Genomic DNA, 27,472 nt, shown 5'->3' with positions numbered 1-27,472 from the left:
TTCTATTTGTTTTTATTGCTTAATACCATCTACTTCTGTGTATTTAGGATTCCCAGGACAAAAAAATTGTCATCTATATATTCAGGATTCCCAGATTTCTCACTCCAGGTTAGATCTCTTCCCTGAAGTGGTAGATTCATATAGTCATTTGCCTCTTGGACATCTCCACTTGGATGTTTTATAAGTGCATCAAATTCATTGTGTCTAAAAGAAAATTCACGGCCTTTTTCCTCCTACTTGCTGGTAACTTCTTTCTGTTTCTTTGACTTTGCCTATTCTAAATATGTCACATAAATGGAATGCAATATTTGTTCTTTTGTGTGTTTTCAGGGTTAATCCATGTTGTAGCATGTATCAGAATTTTTTTTTGTCTGAATAACATTCCACTGTAATGTATGTACCACATTTTGCTTATCCATTCTTTTTTTTTTTTTTTTTTTTTTTAATTTTTTATTTATCTATGATAGTCACAGAGAGAGAGAGAGAGAGAGAGAGGCAGAGACATAGGCAGAGGGAGGAGCAGGCTCCATGCACCGGGAGCCCGACGTGGGATTCGATCCCGGGTCTCCAGGATCGCGCCCTGGGCCAAAGGCAGGCGCCAAACCGCTGCGCCACCCAAGGATCCCTTGCTTATCCATTCTTATGCTGATGTACATTTGTGTTGTTTCTACCTTTTGGCTAAATATAAATAATGCTGCTATAAACATCGGTATGCAAATACCTGTTTGAGGCCCTTCATTCAGTTCTTTTGGGTATATACCTAGAGCAGAATTAGTGGATCATAACTTTATAAAGGACTCCTAAACTGTTTTCCCTGACTTCTGTTTTAATGTCATCACTCTGTGTTCTGTTATGTTGAGAATGGACTGGGGGTGGGGGCAAGGATAGAAGCTGGGAGACCAGTTAGGAGACCATTGCATTAATCCAAGGGAGAGGTGTGAGTGACTCAGACCAAGAGTAGCAGTGGAGGTGGTCTGATTCTGGATATATTTTGAAGGTAGGACAGCAGGATTTTCTTACAGTGGAGTAGGGAAGGGAGAAGTCAAGGATGATGACAAAGTTTTTGTAGGGTAGAGATCTCAGCAAGTGGAGCAGATTTGGAGTTGAAGATGAGTTCATGTAGTTTGAGATGTCTGTCTGTTGGACATTGAAATCAAGATATTGAGTAAGAAGTTGCATATATAAGTCTGGGATTAGAAAGAAGTTGAGGCTGGAGATAAAAATTTGGGAATTGTCAGCATACAGATTATAATTTAAAGTTTGTACTTTATGAAATCAGCATCAAGGGAATAAAGTAACTGGACCAAAGAGGGAGAGTAAAGACTGAGTTGTGGAGAGCTGTAACATAAAGAGATTGGGGAAAAGTGGATGAACTAGCTGAGGTATATAGGAAGGAGCAATGGTGAAGTGGGAGAAAATGGAGGAGAGCTTAGTGTCTTGGAAAACAAGTGAGGAAAGTGGATCAAGGTTGAGGGAGTGTTCAAGTTTAGAAATTGTGGCATTCATTTTACCTGTTATTTCTACTCTAAAAGAAGAAATGAGATTAGTTGTTAGCAGAGAAGGAGGGATATTTTGAGGTAAGAGCATTGAAAGTTTGCAATAAATGTCCAAGTAATTGGAATGTTATGGGAGTGGAAGAGAGAGGTATAGATGTCTAACATAATCTAAAACAAATTTTGGCCCTTTGATTGGTAATATTTCTTTTGCAGAGGGATAGAAATGGTGGCATTTTCATGTGACTTTTCTTTTGGAATAACGTCTTTTTTTCATTATAGAAAATTTGCTGGAAATCGTATAGTTCAGACACAGTTGATGAATGACTTATTGGTAGGCACTAGAGTTTCAGTGATGTTGGTGCAGAAAATACAAGACATTCAGAGAATTCATTTGAAGACTTCCAGTTCTCCCACATGGCAAAGTATGTGTGGATTGCTGAGTATTTTCACCAAGTTTTTAAGTGATGGTAAGTATAAGACCATAAAAATGATGATTATAATTGAGTGTCACTCAGCTTTTGCTAATAATGGTATGAAATGTTTGATACTTACCTGAGATGGAGAACTTCTTTTCCCCCAGCTCCTTAAAATGGGGAAAGGCCCTGGGTTATAAGGTTTTTTTATGCTTTTTCTTTCAAATATACCAATTCTGCAAGGAATAATGTTGAAGGACTTTTCTAAATGTGTGTGTTTTGTAAAAAAGAAAACCTAACAGTCTTAGGGTTGAAAAGCCCCAGACTTTAAATGGCAAAAGAAAGTTCTCAATAAGAAGAGTCCATACTTGGAAGGAAGGTCTGGAAAGGTGAACATAAACCATACAGTTCTCCTTAGGAGCAGGCTTCATCCTCAAGTAATGACAGTAGTCCTTGTGGGGGTGGTCATCATTCCCCCTTATATGTCTCATGTGTTGCTTCTATTCATATGATCTGTGTTCCTGGGAAGCCAAATAGTAAATGAGAGGAAGTCCCTCTTTCTAAAAGCATTTCAAACTATAAATTAAAATGGTATTACCATTTTGTAACCTGATGAATTGATGTAGGCATTAAGCATCAGCAACTACTAACATTACAGAACAGACAGACAGCATGTGCCCTTTAGAGTCTTGCTTTTACCACCTATACACGCTTTGCAAAGGGGCTGAGCTTGAGACTGATCTTTAGGTCACCTGCCAATTTACAGGAATTACAGAAGACAGAAGAGTATGCTGAACTGCATTAGGACAAAGCAGACCCACATCCAGACTGTGGGAAACTGCAGATCAAGGCCAGAGCTCTTGAATAGAGAAATTGTAATGAAATGAAAGGGGTGGAGAGGGCACTTGTAGATTGAAAGGCACTTAAAAGGTGTATCAGATTTTTGAAAAATGTACAGGATTAAACTGTAGTGTCTAGGGATGCACATTTGATTAATAAAACCATTTAAAAATCAGAAAGCCATTACTTTGCAAGTCACGATAATGTTTACTCAGGGTGAGAAAAGGGTTTATGTTTGGGAAGAGACATATGGATGAGCCTTATGGGTTGGGTGCCTGAGTTCGATTTTTCACCTTGGATGCTGGGTACAAGGGTGTTCACTTTCAAATAATTTGTTAAGCTATACATTTGTTGTGGCTATTTTCCTGTATCAGTGTGTTACATTACAATATGATTAATGGAAAAATGATACTTAACACGTGAGTATTTATAAAAAGTTAATTACATTTTTACCCTTTACCTCACGTTCTATATGGTCATGTATGCATAAATATTAACTTAATTAAAAAATAAATGGGATTGATTTAGAACTTTTGTTTATAAAATTTTTTTTTAAATTTTTGTTTATTTATGATAGTCACAGAGAGAGAGAGAGAGGCAGAGACACAGGCAGAGGGAGAAGCAGGCTCCATGCACCGTGAGCCCGATGTGGGATTCGATCCCGGGTCTCCAGGATCGCGCCCTAGGCCAAAGGCAGGCGCCAAACCACTGTGCCACCCAGGGATCCCTAGAACTTTTGTTTATAAAGAGCAGTAATTGACTCTGGTTTTGCTAGTCTAATAGGAAAAAAATAGTACCTCATTGTTTATATGTTTTGAGTCCTAGTAACTAGTAAAAGTGCTAGATATATTGTCAAAATAGCATTATTTATTCATTTATTTTGGCTAGGATCTCAGGTAGTTATAAAAGGAAAGGAGGGGCACCTGGGTGGATCAGGTCGATTAAGCAACTGCATTTGGCTCAGGTCATGATCCCAGAGTCCTGGGATCAAGCCTCGAATGGGACTCCCTGCTCAGCTGAGAGCCCGCTTCTCCCTCTCCTTCGGCCTGTTCCCCGTGCTTGTGCATGCTCTCTTTCAAATAAATAAAACCTTACAAAAAAAAATGAAAGTGTTACTCTAAGATACAATTTACAGATCTGTTTTAAAAGAGGACATTGTTATCTTAAAAAAACAACAACACACAACTGATAAAATACAGAGAAGACCTGATTTTAATATGAGGCGGCCTCTTTTCTGGGTGGTTGACGGGCCTGTCCACTGCTGTTCTTCCCCAAGGTTTTAAAGCTTCATCTGTCAGTAAAATGTTTGGCTGCAAGTAACAGAAAACCAAATTTCAGAGACTTAAGCAAATGTGCCTCCCCTCACCCCCACATAACATGAAGTTCAGAGGCAGATGATCCCAAACTGCTGTATGCAGTCTAGGACCTAAACATTTCTGCCTTTCTGCTCGGCTATCTTCAGCATGTTGACTTTCACTCCCATGTTTGTACCTTGTAGCTGCCATTTGACTGCTGTAGTTCTGGAATTACGAATATGTGTGAGACAGGAAGGAAGGCCAGTTTCATTTTTTCTTTAATCAGGAGAAACAAAAATACCTAAGTACCTACTTACATCCCATTGGCCTGAACCCTCATGGCTACCTTTAGTTGCAGGGAAGATTGAAGAAGCAAGTATACTGTCTTTGGCTGAGCACATTGGTGCCCCAATCAAAGTCACAGTTCTGTTAGCAGTGATAAATGGCAGAATGGATGTTTATTAGGTAGTTTATGGTAGGTATTTATGATTCTTAGCTCAGGTTGAATAATTCACCATATTTGGTAAACTTTCTCACAAACCAGAGGCTGATAGAAAACAAAGAGAAGATAGCAAGCCGAGATTGGCTGCATTGGGTACAGTGCCAGTGATAGCAAAGTTTGCAGTTAGCACTTATCCAGGCTCTTTACACAAGCCCTGAAATCATGTTAAAAAAAATAGTAGTAGGGATCCCTGGGTGGCGTAGCAGTTTAGCGCCTGCCTTTGGCCCAGGGCGTGATCCTGGAGACCCAGGATCGAATCCCACGTCAGGCTCCCGGTGCACGGAGCCTGCTTCTTCCTCTGCCTGTGTCTCTGCCTGTCTCTCTCACTGTGTGCCTATCATAAATAAATAAAAAAATTAAAAAAAAAATAGTAGTATATGTGGGAGTTGGGATGGAGAGGCTGATCAGTGTAGAGGAGACAAGTGGTGTTGCTCCTAGATGTGCTGGGGGGAGAGGAAAAGTGAGTGGTTGTTAAGAGGAGAGAGGAAGGAATCACATATATTAATAAGTGTGTATGTGCTGGCCGTAAAAGCCTTATGTTAATTATGCATTTAAACATTATAATAATGGTCAGATAGGAGTTACATTTTCTCATTTTACAGAAGAGAAAGCTGGGCTCCTGGGAGGTTAAATAACTTGCCCAAGGTCTATTCAACCTAGGAAGTGGTCATGCTAGAAATTGTACCCAGGACTGTCTGACTCTGTGCCATGTGCTTTTTCCACTGGACCAAAATATCTATTGTCATTTAATACGTGCTGTCTACTTTTTTGCCATATAGATGACCTCTTACAGACAATTCAGAGTACGTCTGGATTAGCTGTTATTCTTTTTATTAAGGCTATGTTTCATCCACCTGAGAAGATTCCTGATTTGGTGAGTGCATCTCCTTTGGAGAATTGTGCTTTATTTATTGAATTAAACACATGTTTTAAAGATATTTTTAGGGCCAGCCTGGGTGGCTCAGTGGTTTAGCGCTGCCTTCTGCCCAGGGTGTGATCCTGGAGACCCAGGATCAAGTCCCACGTCGGGCTCCCTGTGTGGAGCCAGCTTCTTCCTCTGCTTGTTGTCTCTGCCTCTCTCTGTGTGTCTGTATGAATAAAGAAATAAAATCTTTAAAAAATAATAAATAAAAAAAATAAATAAAAATATTTTTAGAGCAGCCCGGTGGCTTAGCGGTTTAGCGCCGCCTTCAGCCCAGGGCATGATTTGGGATCGAGTCCCACGTCAGGCTCCTTGCACAGAGCCTGCTTCTCCCTCTGTCTGTGTCTCTGTCTCTCTCTCTCTCTCTCTTTCTCTCTGTGTCTCTCATGAATAAGTAAACAAAATTTAAAAATAAATAAATAAATAATAAATAAATAAAAATATTTTTAAAGAAGTGGATTAAAAATTTCTTTCTACATAGAATCCTTCTGATGATCTTTTTCTTTTACAATAAGAGACAATCCAAAAATGCAGAAAAAGCAGAAGATGATAGCAATCACCTATAAATTCATCTCACAAAGATAATCACTATCAATGTCTTTTGGGGTATATCCTTTTAGTTTGTTTCTTGTACTGTTGGTTCAATTCCATCTCTCAGTATTATAAAAGATAGTTATATTAAAATTATGCAGAGATTAATGTATAGATACAAGAAGTCATTACTTTTTGATAAATATGTCCTTTTTATTAGGAATAACCCAGGGACGCCTGGGTGGCTTAGTCAGTTAAGCATCCAACTCTTGATTTCAGCTTAAATCTTGATCTCAGGGTCATGAGTTCAAGCCCCGTGTTGGGTTCCATGTAGGCATGAAGCCTATTTAGAGAAAAAAAACAATAATCCAAATATTGTTCTTTATTTTTATTTATTTATTAATTTATCAAAGGTTTATTTAATTTAAAGAGAGAGAAGGAACAGGAGGAGCAGAGGGAGAGAAAGAGAGAATCCTAAGTGGGCTCAGCGCTGAGCATGGAGCCCAACACCAGACTGGATCCCACAACCCTGAGATCATGACCTGAACTGAAACCAGGAGTTGGATGCTCAGCTGACTGTGTCACCCAGGCCTCCCCTGACCCCCAAATACTATACTTTTGATGAGAAGTATGTTAGAATCATTTTTTCTGTGCATTTGGTTAGATGGAAAGTATAATTGATAATCTGGGCTAGAATTCTTGTATTCAGTACTAGTAGATTTATTCTCCCTTACTATGTTATCTAGAAACTTATTTTAGTTATTTACCTGACTTTATACAAAATAGATGTATACTTTCCTATGAGATCACACAAAGTATTTACCACTGAATAAAATTTAACAATTTGATTTCTAAAATCACATCTAAAAAGCATTAGTTAAGTTCATCCACCTGCAGGTGGCGATATGTTTTGCTCTACAAATAACATTCAACCCAGCAGAATTGTTCACGTGCTTAGATTTAACTTTTTTCCCTTTTGATATAATAATTTTAACACTTGTGGCTTCTCATCTTTAGGTTCAGTTATTTTCCCTAGTAAGTTTCAGGGGAAAGGGAATTTTGGATTTACATTTTGAAATATCTGAGACGTTTTAGAGGCTTTATAAATGTTAGCTCTGTTATGTTTTTCCAGATTAGCAGTTTGCTTCTCCGTTCAGTAGACTGCACCAGCATTCCCGACTGGTTTTTGAACTGCTGCAGGAGCCTTTGTTGTACTGATGTCTCGCAGTCAACCCTCTTATTCCTGTGTCAGGGGACACTCACCATGTTGGACTGGCAGAATGGGAGTATGGACCTGAGCGGGGAGGCCCTGCTCCTGAATATTGTACATATTTTGTTCACCTTGAGTTCACAGTGAGTTTTCATGCTACTGTCTCATATTTTGTTTTGTCAGACATTTAAAAGACAGCTGAACAGTAGCATACTTAGTAATTCAATGAAAATTGCTCAGGATAATGCTGAATTAAAAGGGAGATAATGAAGTGAGTATGAAGTAGAACAAGAGAAGATGCGATGATGAGGGGGGAGAGAGTTATAGGTATTATTGATACAAGTGAACCTGTACTGAACATTTCTAATGTTAACGTTAACAGTTAGTCTCTAATGCTTGCATTTTGGAGTTTATGAACAACATCAACATAAGTAATTCAGTATGAGCCTCATGTGTTTGGTAGATGGAATCTATTATGTCGAGTGTGTAAAGTGAAGTTAGAAAAGTAAATGTTAAAACTTAAGTGTATTGCTAATAAGCACCTGAGGCAGAACTATAACCAGCTCTTTTCGATTTCATGGGATTGTGTTTTGTGTTTTTTTTTCCGGTGTTTTATTCATGATGCCTGAAATTGATCATGTAGTTAAAATGTTAAACCATAGATACAGCTTGATAGTAATGAACATGTAGGTAAAGGACAAAAGGTACCCTGTTCTAAAATAATTCTTACATGTTTTTCAGTTTATATAGGAAAATTATGCATATTTCCAAAGAATATAAAAATTATTGTTACTATTGTTTTTAGACAAGGAATGGGATGGGTAGAAGGAAAAGGAGAGAGAATCTTTTTTTTTTTTTTTTTAAAAGATTTTATCTATTCATGATAGACATAGGGGGAGAGAGAAGCAGAGACACAGGCAGAGGGAGAAGCAGGCTCCATGCAGGGAGCCTGATGCGGGACTTGATCCCAGAACTCCAGGATCGCGCCCTGGGCCAAAGGCAGGCGCTAAACCGCTGAGCCACCCAGGGATCCCCAAGGAGAGAGAATCTTAAGCAGGCTCCACACCCAGCACAGATCCCGACGTGGGGCTTGATCTCATGACCCTGAGATCATGACCTGAGCTGAAACGAAGAGTCAGTCGCTTAACCAGCTGAGCCACCCAGGTGCCCCTCTTGGTATATTTTAAAACACATGTGGAACCTCATCAAAATCAAAATAATGAACATTTCCATCACCCAAAAGTTTTCTTGTGTCCTTTTTGGATTATTTCTATAAGATAAAAAGATTCACTAATAAATTTGAGATCTGTTTTGGCATTGTTTGTAATTTTTTGTTTTTGTAAATTTAATAATTATTGAATTTTCTGATCATTCTTTATCTTTTATATTTTTAAAGTCTGGATGATTATAAAATGAGAATTCTGGGTGCTTCATGGCTCAATCAGTTAGGTATCTTTGTTCAGCTCAGGTCATGATCCCAGGATCCTGGGATCGAGCTCTGCATCAGACTCCCAGCTCAGCAGGGAGACTGCTTCTCCCTTTCCCTCTGCCTGCTGCTCCCCCTGCTTGTGCACTCGCTCTCTGTCTCTGTCAAATAGATAAATAAAATCTTTATAAATAAATAAATAAATAAATAAATAAATAAATAAATAAATAAAGTTTCTGCTACTAATCAGTTGATAATAACATGACTCATTTTTCTTCAGGATCAAGGAATCAACTCTGGAATTGTTTCTGTCTAGAATTTTGGCATCCTGGACTAACTCAGCCATACATGTCCTTAAATCAAGTTCCCCAAGCCTAAAGAACAGTCTGAATGGGAAATCAAGTGTAGTTGGGAGACTTTTGGAATATGTCTATACCCACTGGGAGCATCCACTGGATGCTTTGAGACACCAAACCAAAATTATATTCAGAAATATTCTCCAAATGCACCAGCTCACTAAAGAAAAGTCAAACTCAGAAGTGTCAGGTTTGGCTGCCGATCATTTCATCTGTGATTTGACTGAAGGTCTTCTGCGATTGGAATGGCATGTTAAAGGGAAGTACACATGCCTTGGTTGTTTAGTAGATTACATAGGAATTGGACATATTTTGGCTCTAGCTAAAACTATTCCATCACAAATCTTAGAGGTGATGGGAGACCAGTCATTGGTACCTTATGCAAGTGACCTCTTGGAAACCATGTTCAGAAGTCACAAGAATCATTTGAAGTCCCAGGCTCTTGACAGTACCTGGATTGATGAGTGGCATGAGACTTGGGTTTCTCCTCTCCTTTTTATACTATGTGAAGGAAATTTGGATCAAAAATCTTATGTGATTGATTATTACTTGCCAAAATTATTGAATTGCAGTCCTGAAAGCTTAAGCTACATGGTAAAGATTCTTCAAACTTCTGCTGATGCTAAAACTGGTAAGAAAATCAATCATTCTTTTAGTAATTTCTAGTTAAGATGTTTAAGGGTAGGTACCTAGGCAGATATGGACCATATTCAAATATAAATACTACCACTTCTGTAAAAAGTGAAAGAGAGTTTTAACAATAGAGATTTCAGATTGAAACTAATGTTCCTGTCAAGAGCAGAATAAAGTTTTTGGCTGATGTCATTTCAAGCTAAGGATTGATTCCAGTTATGATTATTACTAGTTTTAATTCATTTACCAAGTTCTTATTTGTTCAGTTGTCAGACTGGAATAAAAGTTTGAGTGTTTTATAGAAGTTGCTAAGTGATCAAAACAGTAATTAAAAATTGTTTTAGGCAAGGATAAAGACAAAAACTAGAGTAGCAAATTTTTGTCTCTGGGAAAGAGACAAAAAATGTAGATGTATTAACCTAAGAAACAACTCTTTATAGTCATTTAGAATAGGGGTAAAGATGCCACTGAAACTTAGCACTGAAAGAATCACTGCATTAAAGCATAATTCAATAATTAATATATAAAGGATGATCCCGACTTATGTGAATCTTAAAATGACTGTATTCTGTTTAACAAAATAGGAATATTACCATATTGTATGTACCCTACATCACAATTTAAGAATATTTACAGCAAGGGGCACCTGGGTGGCTCAGTTGATTTCAGCTCAGGTCATGATCAGGGTTGTGAGATCGAGCCCTGCATCAGGCTCTGTGCTGAGTGCGGAGTCTCAAGATTATCTCTTTGTCTCCCTCTGCCCCTTCCCCAACCCATGTGCACCCAGGTACTCTCTTTCTCTCAAAAAAAAAAAAAAAAAAGAATATTTACAATTAAAAATAACTTAAAGGGATCCCTGGGTGGCGCAGCGGTTTAGCGCCTGCCTTTGGCCCAAGGCGCGATCCTGGAGACCCGGGATCGAATCCCATGTCGGGCTCCCGGTGCATGGAGCCTGCTTCTCCCTCTGCCTGTGTCTCTGCCCCCCTCTCTCTCTCTCTGTGTGACTATCATAAATAAATAAAAAATTAAAAAAAATTAAAAATAACTTAAAAGTTTCAATACTTCAAAGAGTAACCATGAGATAGCTGGAAAAATCTGATTCCTGTATATAAAAATAAGCCATTATTTGGAGTTGGTTTCTTTTTCATTGTAGTTTTTAACAATAATTGTTCTTAGCTTGGGATGCCTGGATGGCTCAGTGGTTGAACCTCTGCCTTTGGCTCGGGGCGTGATTCCAGAGTCCCGAGGATCGAGTCCCGCATCGGACTCCCTGCATGGAGCCTGCTTCTCCCTCTGCCTGTGTCTCTGCCTCTCTCTCTCTCTCTCTCTTTCTGTGTCTCTCATAAATAAATAAAATCTTAAAAAAAATATTTTATTTTGTTTTTCACGAGAGACACAGAGAGAGGGGCAGAGACACAGGCAGAGGGAGCAGCAGGCTCTATGCAGGGAGCCCGACGTGGCACTTGATCGCAGGTCTCCAGAATCAACCCTGGGCTGAAGGCAGCGCTAAACCGCTGAGCCACCTGGGCTGCCCACAAAATAAAATCTTTAAAAAAAAATTGTTCTTGCCTTTTTGAGAAGCCATCTAAAGTTGAAGATTCGTGAATCTTCTCAAGGCAGTCTCTCTTTTTTTTTTTAAGATTTTATTTATTTATTAGAGAGAGAGGCAGATAATGAGAGAGAGCATGAGTGGGGAGGAGAGGGAGAAGCAGGCTCCCTGCTAAAGGCAAGGAACCCAACACACGGCTCTGTCCCAGGACCTGGGGATCATGACCTGAGCCAAAGGCAGACACTTAACTGACTGAGCCACCTACATACCCTAAGCAGTCTCTGTTTTTATATCATTGTTCCCTTTGAGCCAGCGTTCCCTGTCCTGTTAGTAAAGGCTGATGTCCTAGCCTTCAAAAGCATCAGGTTCCTTGTAATCCTCCTTTTTATCTTTTTTACTAGGGAGAAATAATAACTCCAAGATATACAGAGAGGTTTAGTATTTATTTTTAGAGAAATATTTAGCCACTAAAGTGTTTTTCCTGATTTTGGCTGAAAATCATTTTAGTTATTCTTACTGTTTTAAATATTTCTCTGCCTGACCTTTTCCCCCCTGAATCATTTCCTGGCTCGTTTCTAAGTGTCAAGGAAAAGGTAAAAATAGCAAAAAATAATGATTTCTTTAACCTTAGGGGATTATGCTTTCTTGAAATTATTGACACAAGAACTATTAAATCCTTTTCAGCAATGATTATTTTATAATAGGAACTTTAATTTGTGTTAGAATTTAAAAGATGATTTTTATTTCTTAAAATACAATGTTAGTTGCAAAATGAAAATTATAACAGTTGTTACATAGCACAGTAGTTGTCTTTGTTACTGTGCTTTTGAGACAAGAACAATCTTTTCCATCCTTAGGGTCTTATAACAGTAGAGGGGCTCTGGGAGCTTTGATGGCATGTCTGCGAACGGCTAGAGCTCATGGACATCTTCAGTCTGCAACTGATACCTGGAGGAACCTTGTGTCCAGTGCAAGAATAAAACAAGGCTTAATTCATCAGCACTGCCAAGTAAGTAAAATACCTGGACATTTTATACATACAGTAGAGTTAGTATAATATAGAGGCCCCTATGTCAAGGTCAGCACTGTTTTAAGGGTCTATAAGGATGATGAATGGAAAATGAAAAGTGTAGACCTTGTATTTGGGCTATTTCAATTTTAGTTGAAGGAATAAGAAAACCTACATAAAACAACTGGAAACCCTTAGAAGACAATACAGATATAAGTGCGCCTTTATGCATATGGACTTGGGGGCTCAGAAATGAGTAGGTAGTAGTTGATTAGGAATGTATTAAATGTGATTAAAGGAGAGGAGACAATGGAGCAGCACACAGAATGAGAGAACACTACTGATAAATGAATTCAGTACAGTAGCAGGGTGGAAAATCAATGTACAGAATTCTGTTGCTTACCTATACACTAATAATGAAGCAGCAGAGATGAAAGACCTCTACTCCAAAAACTATAAAACATTGATGAAAGGAATTCAAGACAATGCAAAGAAATGGAAAGATATTTCATGCTCATGGGTTGGAAGAACAAATATTGTTAAAATGTCTATACTACTCAAACCAATGTACACATTTATTGCAGTCCCTATCAAAATACCAATGGCTTTTTTCACAGAAGTAGAACAAACAATCCTAAAATTTGTATGGAGCCCACAAAAGACCTCATATAGTCAAAGTGATCTTGAAAAAGAAGAACAAAACTGGAGGCATCACAATTCTACATTTCAAGTTATATTATCGTGTGGTATTAATTAAAACAGTATGGTGCTGGCAGAAAAATAGACACATAGGTCAATGGGATAGAATGGAAAATCCAGAAATAAACCCACAATTATATGATCAATTCATCTTTGGCAAAGGAGGGATGAATATACAGTGGGAAAAAGGCAAGTGTCTTCAACAAATGGTGCTGGGGAAACTGGACAGCCACAAGCAAAAGAATGAAACTGGACCATTTTCTTTCACCTTACATAAAAGTAAACTAAAAAATGGATTAAAAAAATGGATTAAAGACCTAAATGTAAGACCTAAATCCATAAAAATACTTGAACAGGCAGTAATCTCTCTGACATAAGTGGTAGCAACATTTTTCTAGATATGCTTCCTGAGGCAAGGGAAACAAGAGCAAAAATAAACTGTTGAGACTACATCAAAATAAAAAGCTTCTGTACACCAAAGGAAATAATCAAGAAAACTAAAAGGCAGCCTACTGAATGGGAGAAGATATTTGCAAATAACATATCCAATAAAGGGATAGTATTCCAAAATATATAGAGAACTGATATAACTCAATACCCAAAAAACAATCTGATTAAAATTGGGCAGAAGACATGAACAGACATTTCTCCAAGGAACACAGCTAGATGGCCAACAGACATGAAAAGATGCTCACCATTACTCATCATCATCAGAGAAATGCAAATCAAAACTATAATGACCTATCACCTCATACCTTTCAGAATGGCTAAAATCAAAACCATAAGAAACAAGTGTTGGAGAGGATGAAAATAAAAAGGAACGCTTTTGAGCTGTTGGTAGGATTGCACTAGTGCAGCCAATGTGGAAAACACGGAGGTTCCACAAAATATTAAAAATAGAATTACCCTATAATCCAGCTAATTACACTATTATTTACCCCCCAAAATTCAAAAACACTCATTCAAAGTGTTTATTATATATAATATATATATATAATAGCCAAACTACGGAAGCAGCTGTAGGGTCCATGGATAGATGAATGGATAAAGAGGAGGTGGTATGTATATGTACATACATATATACATACACACACACAGTGGAACATTACTCAGCCATAAAAATGAAATCTTGCCATTTGCAACAACATGTATAGAGCTAGAGAGGCAGCCCTGGTGGTGCAGCAGTTTGACGCCGCCTGCAGCCTGGGGTATGATCCTGGAGACCCGGGATCAAGTCCCACATCGGGCTCCCTGCATGGAGCCTGCTTCTCCCTCTGTGTCTCTGCCCCTCTCTCTGTGTCTAGAATAAATAAATAAAATCTTAAAATAGAGCTAGAGAGTATGATGCTAAGCAGACTAAATTAGAAAAAGACAAATACCATGTGATCTCACTCATGTGGGATTTAAGAAATAAAAAGGGACGCCTGGGTGGCTCAGTGGTTGAGCGTCTGCCTTCATCTCAGGTCGTGATCCCAGGGTCCTGGGATCGAGGCTCACATCAGGCTTCCCGCAGGGAGACTGCTTCTCCCTCTGCCTATGTCTCTGCCTCTCTCTCTGTGTCTCTCATGAATATATAAGTAAAATCTTAAAAAAAAAAAAAAAAGAAAACAAGCAAAGGAAAAAAAAAAAAGAGACAAATGAAGAAACAGACCCTTAACTATAGAGAACAAACAGATGGTTACCAGAGGGGAGGTGGTTGGGGGGAAGGGGAAAATAGGGGATAAGAATTAAAAAGTACTATTGTAATGATGAAGAAAAAAATAAATAAAATGACTTTAAAAACAAACAAATGAAAACCCCAAATGGGAGAATATAAAACAAGGTCTGGAGGATAATTCAGGATGTTGTTTGGTGGGAGTAGAGAGGCCTCCAACGCTAGGTTGAAGACTTCAGATTTCATTCCGTTGATAACTGGACACAAGCTATTCTGCATTCTGCAAGGAAGTAGAATTAATGGCAACAGAGATGAGTTTCCAGTGTGAGAGCAAAAAGAAACCAGGAGACTGGTTAGATGTGCATGACAGTGACCTACGAGTGAGATGATGAGGTCCTGAGGTAAAGTAGAGGAAAAAGAATGAACTTGAGCATTACCATGGAATAAGAATTTTTAAGATTGTTGACTTACAAATACCCAGTTTACACATTTAATAAAATAATTCTGTATCATGTAACCCCAGGATCTTTGGGATTAGGGAACTTTTCTGAAGTATACATGGCTAAACTGAGGGTTACTGGTTTTTCCTCCTTTGGTAGCTTTTGTAAATAAACATGTCAAATGGTTTACAATTTGCCTATTTCATTGAAAAATTAACATTTTATTGCTTGATGTATTTTAGGTACGGATAGATACCTTAGGCTTGCTTTGTGAGAGTAATCGAAGTACAGAAATTGTTTCCACAGAAGAAATGCAGTGGATTCAATTCTTTATCACCTACAATCTTAACAGTCAGTCCCCAGGAGTCCGACAACAGATTTGTTCTCTTCTTAAAAAGGTAGAATTTCTCATCAGAAAATGCAGGATAGTGGTAAACTCTGCTCTACAAATCAATTTTGAAAAGAGCTAAGATTTTGGGAGAGTATAGGAATAATGATCGTGGGATTGGACTGCCACATTCCTTCATGGCCCTTCTGTGAACCATTCTATGATTCCATAAAGTTTACATTTGAGATTCAAGTCTAGGGTATAAAGTCCTTTCATTCTGGTGTAAAAGAAATTGAACTTGAGCTCTTTTTTTTTTTTGAAAGAAAAAAAATGTAATGATGGATCTTTCAGCATGAAACGTATTTTAAGAAAACTTTGATGAGAGAAGGAAAGATGCCCTTGTAGTTTTAGCATTTAAGGGCCTCATGAAATGGTCATTGTAAGATTAATTCAAGTCAAATTAATCACATGGCCTCATTTACGGGATGAAGAATTTGGAGAGAATAGGAGTGACTATATCTCTAGCGTCATACCAACCTAAAGGAAATAGAACCATGATTTAATGACTGTATTCTGGTTTGCAGTAATATTTTGTTTTTGATTTTAAAAACATATGTTAATTTTCTGTCAGAGAAACTGTATAAATATTAAGAGTTTAGAAACCAGTACTCTCCTTGCCTGAAGCTCTAGTCTAAAGAATTTAGAAAATTTGTCCTTTGCTTTTTTTTTTTAGGCGAACAGTGAAGATTAATATGGCTTACATATGCTTCATTTTTCTTTTTCTCAAAAGTTGTTCTGTAGGATACAGGAAAGTTCTCAGGTGCTTTATAAACAGGAGCAAAGTAGATCCAAACATGAGCCAGAGAATGAGTTAACCAAACAGCACCCTTCTGTTTCTTTACAACAGTATAAGGTAGGTGATCTATTTCTAGCCATACGAATATTTAAGAAGCATAGGACAATTGTGAATAAACAATAGAGGGAAATAAATGGAAGTCTTGTAGTGAATGGTGTTTCTGTGCTTTTTTCCTTCAAGCTGAGTTTTACATATTCCTTCTTGTGCTTTGGTACTTCTCTTGAGGTATCCTGAGCTGCAGAATTGGTGCTGGACTTAAGGCCTGTTTCAGAATAACAAGAATGGGTTAACCTCAGTTGTTCACAGCTTCCTGCAGGCCACATTAATTTAGTACTTTAGCAAAAAGGTACTTGCTGGCCCTGAACTCCTCCACCCCTCCTCAGAGTGGAAGATTGCTGTATCTGGGCCTGCTTCCCCTTTAGACTAATATGACTTATAGTGGCTTGATATTGGTACCTCCTGGTCTGTGGTCCAGCGATGCAGGTTCCTGTCCATCCCATTTTGGAGGGAGCATGAAGAGTAAGGGTAGGTTTCGGGGCACTGTATTAATGGGATGGATGTGGCTCCAGTCTGGGGCCAGAGCTCAAGTTGACAGCCTTCCATTTCTGTCCATCAGAACAGAATGAGTTTTTCACTGGTTTCTTAATCCAGACCTAGCCTCTCAGAAGCAGAAATCTTACTGTCTTCTAAGACTCAGATAGTGAACAGAGCTCATCTATTGTATTTCATTTAGGGAAACAATTGTAATCAAGTAATGATACATTAGAGCCATGTTAAACTCACTACCTACTCTAATCATTAGTATAGATGGCCCTTAGTTTTCAGTTTTATAATTAAAAGACAGAAAATCATCTAAAGAAGACTATTCCTTTACCAAAGCTGAAGTTAGCTTCCTCTTTGTAAAATACCAAAGTGAAGTTTGGAAAGGAATGACCTAAACTTGCAGGACATGGGTTTAGTCCCATTTCGGCCACAGACTAGTTGGCTTACTTGATGTCTGCTGGACTCTAAGAGGGATAAGTAACCTCTCTGAAAAAGCTGAGGATTTGAGGATTAAACGAGAAAGCTGTTTGTAAATTCTGAATCATCCTACAAAAAGCCTCGCTGGAAGTCATTAAAAGTGACTGGAGTGTATTCTGAGCACTTGCGTTGTGTGTGGAACAGGTTTTTTTTTTTTAGCCTTTCTTCGATCATTTTTAGATGATCTAAGAAAACACATCCCTTTTGCTGCTTTTTGCAAGGGATAAAATGACATTTGTGAAAACTGAGGTACTTAGAACACAAAACCCTTGTAGTGGATTGACGTTCTGAATTTTCATGTATGTATGGTTTCTTACTTGTCCTTGCGAATATTTGTGTTATTGAAAATTAGCCCTTTAGAGTCTTAATCTGAGTCTATCTCATGGTTCTGATAGTTCCTCCCAACTGTAGTCACCTCTGGCTTTTGGAGACTGTGACTTTGGCACTAAATTACTTATCATCATCTTTATAACAATGGGTGTCATGCAGTATGTGGTAGGCTTGGTGCCAATCAACAGTCCTGGGGGAGAAGAGGAAGCTGTTAGTTAGAAAAGATGTCTTCTAGTCTAGTGAAAGAGATTATTTCATACCTAAATAGCTAGTATTATTAGCTAGAGTACTTTTGACAAAATACTTTGTACTCACATTCTCATTTAAATCTTTAATAACAAAGCTGTGATATAGGCATTAATAATCCTCACTTAACATATGTGAAAATTAGGGCACCTGGCTGGCTCAGTCAGTGAAGCATGCAACTCTTGGTCTCAGGGTTGTGAGTTCAAGCCCCATGTTGGGTGTAGAGCTTACTTGAAAATAGGAAACTGAAGCTTGGAAAAGTTGAGTAACCTGCCCAAGGCCCCACAGCTACTGAGTGATAGGGGCAGCCTCCTATCTGAATCTGCTCTCGTTTCTAAAATCTGAATAGTTTTTTCCAAGTCCCTGCTTAACTGAAAGCTTGGAGGTAAGAAAGTACAGGGAGAATTTGGGGAACAGTGAATTCACTGTTGTGAATGACATATAAGATACTTGGAGCAACAAAGGAGGTGAGTAAAAAGAAATGAATTAGAAAATCAAGTTGGAGCTGGGAGTTGGAATTTTTTTTCTTTTTTTTTTTTGCTATGATAAAACAGCTTAACTAAAAAAACAAACAAACAAACAAAAAAAACCAAACAGCTTAACTAACACACATGTATTTACAAATAAATAAAGTTTGTTACCCTAAGAATACAAGTAAAGTATTTTTATTTTGATCTATGAGGTAGCTGCTGTGGAAATTTCATATTGTAGTTACATAGCTAACAAGTGACAGAGCTGGAAGTAGAAACCAATTTCATATCTGTAGTTGGGTTCCCTCTCTGCTAACCTAATTATTTCATCTCCTGTGCTTGAAAATGTAGTGTAACAATAGAATTAAGGATATCTGCAATTTGAAATTTATCACTTTTAACAATTTTAAGGTCACTTTTCGATAGCTTAAGCTATAACATGGCAAAAAACCTTAAGGGCAAGTAGAGAAGATGCCTGAGTTATCCAGAGAGATTTTGAATGCTAGGCTAAGGTATTTGGAAGCCTCACTAGGAGTTGTTGAAAATGATGAGAGCATATTATCGAGCCTGTTCTGTATGTCTAGGACAGTATGCTTAGGACTAGGGATATAAATGTATGAACTGTGGTCCCTGCCTCCACTGTGGTTACAGTGTGGTGGAGGGAAAGAACTACTTCTAAAAATATAAATGATACTGCAGACAGGATAAGATCATTCCTAAAGGATGAACTTGTTGCCCTTTCATGTGAATACTGTACTACTCATTTATATTTAATATGAGTTTAACTAGAATATTTTCAATAACTACTCTATTCCCTTGAAACCCAATAGATTTAATAAACTAACAAACTCTTACTGAGGGCTTGTAAGGGCCTATAGGATAAATCCTCAGGATTGTGTGTCATTGACCAAAGAAATGAATGCTGAGATCCTTTCTAGAATCAGGACTAGAACTGCTTTTGTGCTGCTCAGTTAAAAACAGACGTTGTTAGGGCATAGCAGTATATGTAAGATGCTTGAGGATCACAGCTTTTCCTTCTAAGTTTTCTGTTTGGTTTTATACAGAAACAATGATAATAATTATTATTTTAACTAGGAAGAAGACTTTATCTTGGGTAAACTATTTCCTATTCTTTTTTTAAATTACATTTTACTAAGTTTCTATTTTTTTAAAAAAATCATTTCTATACATAGAATGGTAGAGCAAGAGTCTCAAAGGGGAATATAGAGGACAGGAAGACAGTGGAATAGTTGGATCTTTTTATGAATTATGTCAGCCACATTTATCAAGTATTATACTTACCATATTTATCAAGTAGTCTGTATTGGATTTTTGTTGTTGTTATTTAAAAACTTTGAAGCCTGAATATCCCTGGTGAAGAAAACCAATATTCATACAGCTTTAGAACAGATCTTACTTTCACCAAAAATGGGTGCTGAGTGTTGTATTTTCTTTTATGGACTAGGAATTATACTTCCTGTTGACCCTAGAAACATAGGGTTCATTGAAGTCATAATATAGCTTATGGTCAAGGGTACCAGTCTGAATTGTCAAGTGAAGTGAACAACTAGTATTGTTTTAAAAAATCTTTTCCTTGTTAATTAAAAAAGAACCCCACCCTTCCAGGTGGGGGTTACTTTGAAAATAACCTATTATAACTCAATTATACTTATGTAATTTTTTTTTTTTTTTTTTTTAAGAATTTCATGTCATCCATTTGCAGTCATCTTTTTGAAGCACTGTTTCCTGGGTCTTCCTACCCAACTAGGTTTTCAGCTTTAACGATTTTAGGCTCAATAGCCGAAGTTTTTCCTGTCACAGAGGGTAAGCTTTCAGTAATGTTTGGGGGAAGTGTTTTTTTTTCCTACAAAACACATACTTTTTCAACATTTTATTTTACTTACGTTTTAGTTTTGTTGTCTTTTGTTTACATTCTTATGGAAGATTTTATTCTCAATATGTAGTTCTTACTTGGACATAAATAAATTTGTCAGTAAAAGACACAAGGCTGTGAAGTTGTTTTCAGTGCTCATTGTTTCCCAACCCAAAACTCTAGGTTTCATGGATTAATGCTTATTACAAGAAGAGTTGCTTTTCTTAACCCCCAGTTCATGTGTTGCTGTTTGAAGATAATGTAAATCTGTTCTTTAAGTTTTAAAAATTAAAAAAATAATAGTTTCTTTATGTATAGCATTTCTTAATGAGTCTTTGTGGTTAAAATGTGGTTTCCCTTATATGCTATCAGTTTCATAAGTCTCAGTCTGGTTTCAGGAAGACAAAATGAGGATGTCATTTCCAGGCATTCTGGTTTAGTGATACCCTTTATTTCTCCTTTAGGGTACTCAAGAGGATGAACATTTAACTTCCTTTTGAGTCGTTTTTTTTTCCTTTTTGACAACAAATAGTTCTTTTTATATCTGTACTTGAGTGTGTATGTTTTGATGTGGATTTCTTGTTTGTGCTCAGTTTTCCTTGACTGTGGTCAAATAGAAAAATATCCTGCTCAGCTGTTTTGTTGGAGGTCCACGAAGAGGACCAGAGAGTTTTACACTATAGTTGCCTTATTTATTATTATTATTACTATTTTTGGTTTAAATTTGTAGACAAAGTGTAATTTCTTGGCAGGAAGAAAGACAGTTTTTGCTGCTAATACAGCCTTCCTTCGTTTGAAGGATTCAAAGATTCAAACCAATAGCAGAGTTTTAAGGATATTCATGAACAGTCATATACCCTCTACCTAGATTCATCAGTTGTTAATATTTTACTATATTTGGTTTATCTCCCTTTCATTAATTTTTTAACCATGACACAATGATCAAATTCAGGAAATTTACTGTTGACATGATGCTATTATCTAATATATAATCCATAACAAAATTTGCCAGTTGTCCCAGTTAGTGGCCTTTTTTAGAAAAAGGAATTTTTTACTGTGATCTGGGTACCAATCCAAGATTATACATTGTGTTTTGTTGTTATGCCTCTTTAGTCTCCTTTAATTTGAAAAATTTTTAATTTCATGATATTAGCATTTTGGGAGAATGTGTCTCCATTTGGGTTTTCCTTATTGTTTCCTCATGATTGATTAAGGTTGTGCATTTGGGGTAGGGATATTGCATGGGTAATGTGGTGTTCTCAGGGCATCATATCAGGAGATACGAGTTTGGTTTGTCCTGTTACTCATGATGATAAATTTGATCGCCTGATTAAGATAAATGTGGTAGGTTGAAAAGCAACCTTTCCTTAGAATCTATGAATGTGAACCTTTCATAGAAAGGGGGCCTTTGCAGATATGATTAAGGTAAGGATCTCAAAATCAGATAATCCAAGATTATCTGGATGGGTCTAAATGCCACCACAGCTCTTGTTAGAGAGGAACAGAGGGAGATGTGACACACAGAAAAGGAGTTGTCACTGTGACAGTGGTTGTGGAGATTGGAGTGATATGGCTCTAAGCCATGGGATGCTGGCAGCCACCAGAAGTGGAACAAGGCAAGGAATGAGTTTTCCCTTAGAGCCTCTAGAGTGTGCATGGCTCCACTAGCACTTTCGTATTGGATTAATTGAACATTAGGCAAAATGGTTTCCAGTACTGTGAAAAAATAGATTTCTGTGGTTTTAAGCCACCAGGTTTATGGTAATATGTTACAGCATGCGCAGAAAATGATTACAGTGATATCTCTTAGGTAAGGGAATTTTAATCAGACTACAACTGAACTTAGAAAATAAGGTTTTAACCGAGAGTGATTATCCATTTAACAAAAATTTTTCTGTATGTTTAGTATAGTTATGGTTGTACCTAGGTGTATGGGAAATAACACTAGGCTGAGTTGTACTGGTAATTTTTAATTTTTATTTATTTTTTTTCTGGTAATTTTTTAATTAGAGTAGTTTAAGTATACTTAAGTGTACTTTAAAAAATGAAAAACCTGAGTCATCTTCCAAATGAATAAGTCACATATAATTGGGCAGTGACCGATATCACAGTAATTATATTAATTAAACAACTGGGAGGTAATGCAAATGGAGCAAGCCATACTTTACCTATTAACTTTATTTACATATTATTATTTTTTTAGAGAGGGAAAGAGGTGGGAAGGAGTAGAGGGGAAGGGGGGGAGAGAGAGAGAATCTAAAACAGGCTCCATACTAGGTGTGGAGCCTGATGCAGGTCTCGCTCTCACAACCCTGAGATCATAACCTGAGTGGAAATCAAGAATTGGACACTTTACCAACTGAGCCACCCAGCTGCCCCTTTAGCCATTAACTTTCAAGGAAACTAAAGATGCATGATCATGAATTACAGGATGGAAAATAAATTCATTCTTCACCTTTATCTCAAGAACTTGAATGTGGGTTTTTATTTTATTGAAGGACTGTGGTTTGGGATTAGTCAACATAGTTTCTCCCTTAAGTATATTCTAGTGCAAGAAGAATAAGCTGCATATACCTTTTTCACTTAGAATAAATGTCACAGTATTCACGGTTAGAAATTGGATTCCACAATTACTTTAAAAGAGTTTGCCCAACAAATACTTATTTAATGCTTATTATATGTCAAGCAGCCAACAATATGCAGTATACAAAACCAAATGCTTCCTATTTTTGAGCTTAGATATTTTAGTGAAGGGAGACAGACAATAAATTAACAAGTAATACATAGAATATCAGATGGAGATAAGTATTATGAAAAAATATTTCAGGAAGAAAAGTGGTGAGAATATAGTGTCTACCTAGGAGCATGGGGAGCTATTTCATACAGTAGTGTCAGAGAAGGTTTCAGATTGGAGCAGAGCTATTAAACAGCTGGTGGGTCATAGAAGAAATCATAAAGGAAGTTAGAAAATACTTTAAGAAGAGTGAAAACAAGAGCACAAGTTACCAGAACTCATGTGTTGAAGCAAAAGCAGTGCTCATAGGGAGCTTTAGAGCTGTAATACCTAATTAAAAAGGAGGAAAGAGGGATCCCTGGGTGGCGCAGCGGTTTGGCGCCTGCCTTTGGCCCAGGGCGCGATCCTGGAGACCCGGGATCGAATCCCACGTCAGGCTCCCGGTGCATGGAGCCTGCTTCTGCCTCTGCCTGTGTCTCTGCCTCTCTCTCTCTCTGTGACTATCATAAATAAATTTAAAAAAAATAAAAAAAAATAAAAAAAAAAAAGGAGGAAAGATCTCAAATCAATAAGCTAACTTTACACCTCAAGGAATTCGAAAAAGAAGTGCAAACCTTACCCCAAGTTAGCAGAAGGAAGGAAATAATAAAGATTAAAAACAGAGATAAACGAAGTGGGGAATAGGAAAGCATTATAGAGAATCAATGAAAACAAAAGTTGGCTTTTTTAAAAGGTCAACGAAATTGACAAAATCTTTGCTATACTAAGAATAAAACGAAGGAAAGTGCAAATGACTAAGATCAGAAATACAAGCAGGGACATTTCTACTGACCTTATAGGAATAAAAAGGATTGTAAGACAGTATTATGAACAATTGTATTTTCAATAAATTAGATAACTTAGGTGAAATGAACAGATGCCTAGAAACAAACAAATTACTGATTTAACAAATAGAAAATTTGTTACCCATAGCAAATAAGAGGTGGGGTCGTAGTCAAAAGCTTCTCAGCAAAGGAATGTCCAGAGGGAGGGGCTTCACTGGTGAAGTCTACCAAACATTTAAAGAATTAACATCAGTCCTTCACAAACTCTACTAAAAAATTGTACGGGAGGGAACATTTCCGAACTCATCCTTTGAAGCCAGCATCACCCTGATACTAAAGCCAGAGAGAGACACCACAAGAAAACTATAGGCCAGTATCCCTTACGAACATAAATGCAAACGTTCTCAACTGAATACTAGCAAAACAAACCCAACAGCATATTAAAAGTATTATACCCATGACTAAGTGAAATTTATCCCAGGAATGCAAGGATGGTTCAATGTAAGAAAAAAATAGTCAATGTAATACACACATTAAAATGTTGAGGAAAAAAGCCCCATGATAATATCAATTGATGCAGAAAAGCTGTTGACAAAATTCAACATCCTGTTATAATAATAAACACTCAAGAAACTAGGAATAGAAGGGAGCTTCCTTAGTAGGATAAAGGGCTTTCATGAAACACCCACAGTTGACACCCTACTCAATGATAAAAGACCAAAAGCCTTACCTCTATGATCAGGAATAAGACACAGATGCTCACTTTGAGCTCTGCTGATCACCATCTTACTGAAAACTTTAGCCAGAGCAGTAAGGCAAGAAAAAGGAATTAAAAGCATCTGAGTTGGAAAAGAGGCAAATTTAAGCAGAGGTGCAAATGAAGTGACAAAAACTTCATTTATTTGCTCTACAGGGTTCCGCTAACTTACAAGTTAAGATTAAATAAGAAACGCATATCATATTGAACATCATTCCTCAAATTAGCATAGGAATGTTTTCAGGTGTTGCCAGAATGGTAAATTTATTAAATGTTGTTAAATGTTCTTTGCATTCTGCTGTGAAACTCGTTGCCATTTTTGTTTAGTCTTAATCTCAGAGTTAAGTAGATTTGATAACTACTGTCCTTCTTTTGTGATAGTTTTGTTTATTTATTGGTTTGCTGAAATTTATCTTTTTTTTGAGAAGAGTTTTTGGGGAAATTTAGTTAATTTCTTACTATTCAAAAATGCTGTGTTTTGCATTTGATGTTGGAGTAGGATTTTTTTTTTAAGATTTATTTATTTATTCAAGAGAAAGTCAGACAGAGTATGGGGCGGGGGGTGGGGGGGGCGGGAGAGAATCCTCAAGCAGCACCTCCAACCCCCTGAGTGTAGATCCCAACATAGAGCTGGATCTTATGACATTGAGATCGTGACCTGAGCCGAAATCAAGGGTTGGTTGCTTAACCAACTAAGCTACCCAGGCACCTCTAAAGTAGGATTGATGTATAATTTTTCACCACAACTTTCTCTGAAGATGTTGTAAGCATTGCTCCAGTATCTTATAGCACTACATGTTGCTAAGGTGAAGAGTTAAGCCAGCTTGATTTTTTCCATTTTGGAGATTTCACTTGAGCTTTGTGTTTGAATGGCCAGAAGATCCCTTTATCTTTGATGCCAAATAATTCTATTAGGATAAATCATTGTATCAATTATTCTGTATAGGTTTAACTAAGACGTTGTAGGACTTTGGATTCTAGGACAAGACATTTTACGAAGATTTTTTTAAAAGACGTATTCCTAAATTTATTTCTTTTCATTTATTTAGAAACTAACTTAGGGGGGCACCTGGGTGGCTCAGTGGTTGAGCGTCTGCCTTGGCTCGAGTCATGATCCCAGGGTCCTGGGATAGGGTCCTACATCAGGCTCCCTGTAGGGAGCCTCTCCCTCTGCCTAAGTATCTGCCTCTCTCTTTCTCTCTCTCTGTCTCTCATGAATAAATAAATAAAATCTTAAAAAAAGAAACTGGGATGCCTGGATGGCTCAGCGGTTGAGCATCTATCTGCCTTTGGCTCAGGGCCCGATCCCGGATTCCCAGGATTGAGTCCCACATCAGGCTACCTGCATGGAGTCTGCTTCTCCCTCTGCCTGTGTCTCTGCCTTTCTCTGTCTCTCATGAATAAATAAATAAAATCTTTAAAAAAAAAAAAGAAACTAACTTAGGAATCTCTTGTATAAAATACAGTCTTTTGAAAGAGAATGAAGTGGTTTTAAACAAAATTTTAGGAGATATTTTTTATTTGGGGAACTTTAATACTTACCATTTTAGGAAATAAATTAAGGAAAAATTATTATTTTAATGCTAATGTGGGTGAACTATGAAGTGTAACTCTTTGCACCAGTTTTCTGTAAATGTGGTCAGATAACTTCAACATGTTGATTTCCTTTTTCTTTTATTAACTTTTTAAAATTTTTATTTATTTAAATAGGCTCCATGCCCAATGTGAACTTGAATTCATGACTCTGAGATCAAGAGTCCCATGCTCTACGAACTGAGCCATCCAGGCGCCTCCTCTTGTATTCACTTTTATTTTATTTATTTTAAAGATTTTATTTATTTGAGAGAGAGGACAAATGGTGGGGAGGGGCAGAGGGAGAGAGAGAAGCAGACTCCCTGCTCAGCAGGGACGAGGGACTCCATCCCAGGACCCCAGGATCATGACTGAGCTGAAAGCAGATGTTTGAGCCAGGTACCCCTTGTATTCATTTTAAAATCTTTTTCTTTTTTTAGGTCAAGTCCAAGCAGTGTATCAGCTGAGTCATGATATTGATGTTGGTCGTTTCCAAACACTGATGGAATGTTTTACCAGCACTTTTGAAGAAGTGAAGATTTTAGCATTTGATCTTCTAATGAAGTTACCAAAGACAGTTGTACAATTTCAGGTATTTGGACTTTTCCTGTATAAATGTGAATGTGGTATATATGCATGAAAACTTTCCATTTCAGCAGCAAATCAAGCAATCTGTGGACTGTGCAGGTTTTTTGCACCTACCTTCTTACATCTTCTGTTATAGTTACTAATACTTCTGTTGCAGGGAGGAAGGTTGGAGGAGGTAGGGATGGATGATATAGAAGGAGGAAATATCATAAAAGAAAACAAAGTTCAAATCCGCCAGCTTTGCTTTTCTTACTGTTTTTGACAAAAAGGGAGGTGCATGAAGCAGTAGTTTTACTGCTCACAAGGTTATTGGTAGCTTTCAGTTACCAGCAGTCTCCTCAGTTCCCGTGGACATGGTAATATTCTGTCAAAACACACCACTTACAGTAACTTGCGTTTTTGTTTTTTTTTTTGAGATAAGATCCTTGCTAAGTTGACGAGGAAGCTGAGTGTAAGTGAGGCAGAGAGCAGGTTTCTGATCTTCCAACAAGCAATAGCTAAACTGAGACTGAAACTCTTGAGTACTTGAGGTTAACAGCAGTTTTCTCCTCCAGCCTTCTCCCCCATCCCCAGCCCCTACTCTCTTCCTGACAGCTGGTACTGCCAACCATGGGGTGGGAAGCAAAGGTGGGCTTGGGAGTGAGGGCACAGCATGGGGATGGAAGCAGCTACCCCCTCCACTTGAGGTATGTTCTGGGGCTGTGAGATCACCAGCAGCTGTCGGTTTACTGGCTGCAGAGCCTTGCTGTGGCTTTCTTTTAGAGCTACATAGAGGTCAAAGGCACCTACTAGGGCTGCAGCTGAGCTATGGTCTGTTCTCTGGCCTTGAGGCTCTATTTCAGGCAGGACAGTTTGTAGGTACAGTGGGATTCTGTAGGAGTACATGTCGGAGAGCACAA

General features: G+C 37.7%; 1 protein-coding gene across 1 annotated transcript in view; it reads left to right on the top strand.

Annotated features, from left to right (window-relative positions):
• Nucleotides 1-27,472, top strand: part of THADA (THADA armadillo repeat containing) — a 327,437-nt gene that overhangs the window by 9,541 nt on the left and 290,424 nt on the right. The window contains 9 exon segments of the mRNA NM_001109959.1: nt 1,776-1,963; nt 5,326-5,420; nt 7,132-7,352; nt 8,916-9,622; nt 12,031-12,182; nt 15,218-15,373; nt 16,094-16,216; nt 19,926-20,049; nt 26,426-26,577. Of these exon segments, the coding sequence (NP_001103429.1) occupies nt 1,776-1,963; nt 5,326-5,420; nt 7,132-7,352; nt 8,916-9,622; nt 12,031-12,182; nt 15,218-15,373; nt 16,094-16,216; nt 19,926-20,049; nt 26,426-26,577 (1,918 nt within the window).

The sequence above is a fragment of the Canis lupus genome, chromosome 10 (assembly GCF_011100685.1).
Source record: "Canis lupus familiaris isolate Mischka breed German Shepherd chromosome 10, alternate assembly UU_Cfam_GSD_1.0, whole genome shotgun sequence".
In the NCBI taxonomy this organism is placed as follows: Eukaryota; Metazoa; Chordata; class Mammalia; order Carnivora; family Canidae; genus Canis; species Canis lupus.
This window is presented reverse-complemented; position numbering and strand designations above follow the sequence as displayed.